The sequence below is a fragment of the Phytophthora cinnamomi genome (assembly GCF_018691715.1).
Source record: "Phytophthora cinnamomi strain GKB4 chromosome Unknown Contig45, whole genome shotgun sequence".
Lineage (NCBI taxonomy): Eukaryota > Oomycota > Peronosporomycetes > Peronosporales > Peronosporaceae > Phytophthora > Phytophthora cinnamomi.
Genome location: NW_027150978.1, coordinates 644005 through 646627, shown reverse-complemented (window position 1 = coordinate 646627; position 2623 = coordinate 644005). Strand labels below are relative to the sequence as shown.

Genomic DNA, 2623 nt, shown 5'->3' with positions numbered 1-2623 from the left:
CTCTACGATTGTACGGATCAGCAGACGTGAACACCCTTCTATATGTATCGCGTCTGGTGATTCACCTGTGGTGAACCCACCGAGCTGGTGTCAACGAACGACGGATGCTGGGAAAGAACCGAGTGTCGTAAATTGTGAAAGGCGTGGATGTGACTTTACCTCAGTCCGTTAACGATAAATTCCAAAGACGTTGGAAAGGATCTGGCCAATACTACCTACAGGTTTCCCCGCTGAATCTGCAACTGCCATTAGCTATCTATCGCGAACACAGAGTGTGCGAGAGTCTGCAAGTGCACAAGATTTGCCACAGCTGTTTGATAAGATGTACTGAATTAGTGAGATCATTGCGGGAAAATGTCTCTCTTCGTATCTAGCGCAAACTCAGCTATGTCGATCCGTAACATTCTGCACTAAAAAGCAGTACATTAGCGTTTATGCGCAACCTGTGCAGATATTGTATCCTCGCAGTTTTTGTTGGTCTCACCTTTGCAGATTCAGCGGGGAAACCTGTACTGTACATACACGGGTACTGCTGATACGCGCGGTCTCGCACGGGGCCGCAACCACAACTTGCAACAATGGTGTCTGGTCAACTTCTTCAGATACACCTGATATTATCAATGGGATGTGGTTGAAGTCAGCAACTCCTTCTCTGGCCCTCTCTTCTGTCGCACAATACACGTGACTGTACATGGTAGATTCTTGCTACAGACAGTACAATTATGTATTATTGCTTATGCATACTATACAGTATATTATTGTTTGTACTTGCGTCGACAGCGCCCACGCTCTACTGTAATATGATTCGCCAATCAGATTAATCAGATTATCTGATCCATTATACATGGTGTGCATGTACATATATATGTACATCTTTCACGAGGCAGAGACTACGCAAACTAAATGATCGCGTGTGGTTCGGCTCGTGTTCATGTAGTTCCATTCACATGTCAAACATCAGTCGGGTTAGATAGGTGCCCGAAGTTGTACCCCGGACACTGTTTGATATGATGTAAGTAATTAATGTATTGTGTTTCGATTGATTTTGTGTTTTCAAGAGGCTAAACGACGAGCTAATACTGTACAGTAAAAGAAAATCGGGCCGAAATGGTACCACCTCTCTTTTACACCTCGTTTTTGTTGTCTGGTCGTGTATTATAGTGAACACGCTCTAATACGTAGAGATGTGTGACACCTGTGTTCAGTACACGTAAGTGGCTGTAGCAATGCCTCCCGATCAACCGATCCTATCTTTTATCCTGCTGTAGTGCCGGATGCTGCACTGCAGCCGGTAGCTCCTCTGCCAACTTCGCAGTGCGAAGCAAGGATCGATGCCATAAGTTAGGTTTAGTGACCATACAATCGAGTCACCTGTAACACCAAGGCTGTTGGCGCGTTCACGTTCGGGTAGCTCTACGACGAGCACCTCATTCTTCAATTTTCCAACCTACCACCAAGAAACTCAATTAACAACGATGAAGTTCTTCTTTCAGGCTGTGGCGGCGGCGGGTATGCTACTAGCTAGCGGGACTGACGCTGCTTGGGAAATCTATCGACTGAGCGATGAATTCGGCGAACCCCACGGCACTTTTTTTTCGGACACGAGCTTTGCCATCGCTGGACAAAGCGTGCACTCCGTCACGATCCGCACGGGCGAGCGTGTGAATGGCGTCGGAATCGACGTTACTAGCCCGGACGGGAAGACGAGGAGCAATCCGTTCCACGGCGGTAACGGCGGCAACCCGCAGACTCTCACTCTGAAATCTGGTGAACGCTTCCAGTGCTTGGAGGCGCACTGGGGTCAGTACCATGGTCGTACGCGCATCCGGTTCATCAACGTAACCACTACTAATGATAGGTGGATTTGTGGTGGTACCCCCACGACCAAGACCGGAAAGGTTTGCGCACCGGATGGTTTCCAGCTGGGCGGCTTTACTGGTTCGTCGGGTGTGGAGCTCGACCAGGTGGGTGCCGTTTGGACCATGAACTAGGCGCGGGCCAAGTTCCTGCTCCAGTGCATCCGAGTAGTGAGTTTCGCAAACGAAGATGAGATTGCTACCGATTACCAACAGCGCGAAAGAGCAATTAGTGTACATGAAGCGAGCACCAGCCCAACTATCCCAATAATTGACAGTTTCCCGTTTGATACCAGCGTCTTTAGCTCTTAGAACGAAAATATGGGATCGGTACGAGCGCTCGAAGGCAAGTGGAATAATAAGGGTTTTGACGGTTGGAAAGTAAGTACTACCTCCGTTCGGAAATAGACGACCATTTTTTTTTTTTGCGCAGCGCTCCGCCTCGTTTATTTTCCTGATTATAAAATTGTGGGAGTGCTGGAGATCTAGAGTTGACACTAAGCGAGGCACAGTCCAGAGAGGCGCCGGCGTTCTTGTTCCGCCGCACTACATACACAAAAAAATGGATCTAAGATGTCAATACATACTTGAGGGGCACTTGATCTGACTTCGGGTGCTACGAGGATCCCACTTGCTGCGATGGATAGCAGGGAGGCGCTCGCGTTGGCGAGAGATGTTGCATCGTATGGCAATGACGTTGGAAGACTGTCCGTTCGCATCAGTTTGTCCTTAAGCAAATGTCCAAGCCGGTAATCATTTCCACCATT

At 48.4% G+C, this 2623-nt stretch overlaps 1 protein-coding gene across 1 annotated transcript; it reads left to right on the top strand.

Moving 5' to 3' along the window:
- Positions 1–1475: 1475 nt before the first annotated feature.
- Positions 1476–1991, top strand: IUM83_15666 (uncharacterized protein; the record flags this gene model as incomplete). The annotated part of the gene is made up of 1 exon (XM_067940500.1): positions 1476–1991. The coding sequence occupies one exon, from the start codon at positions 1476–1478 to the stop codon at positions 1989–1991; it is 516 nt and encodes a 171-aa protein (XP_067790611.1).
- Between the last annotated feature and the right edge of the window lie 632 nt (positions 1992–2623).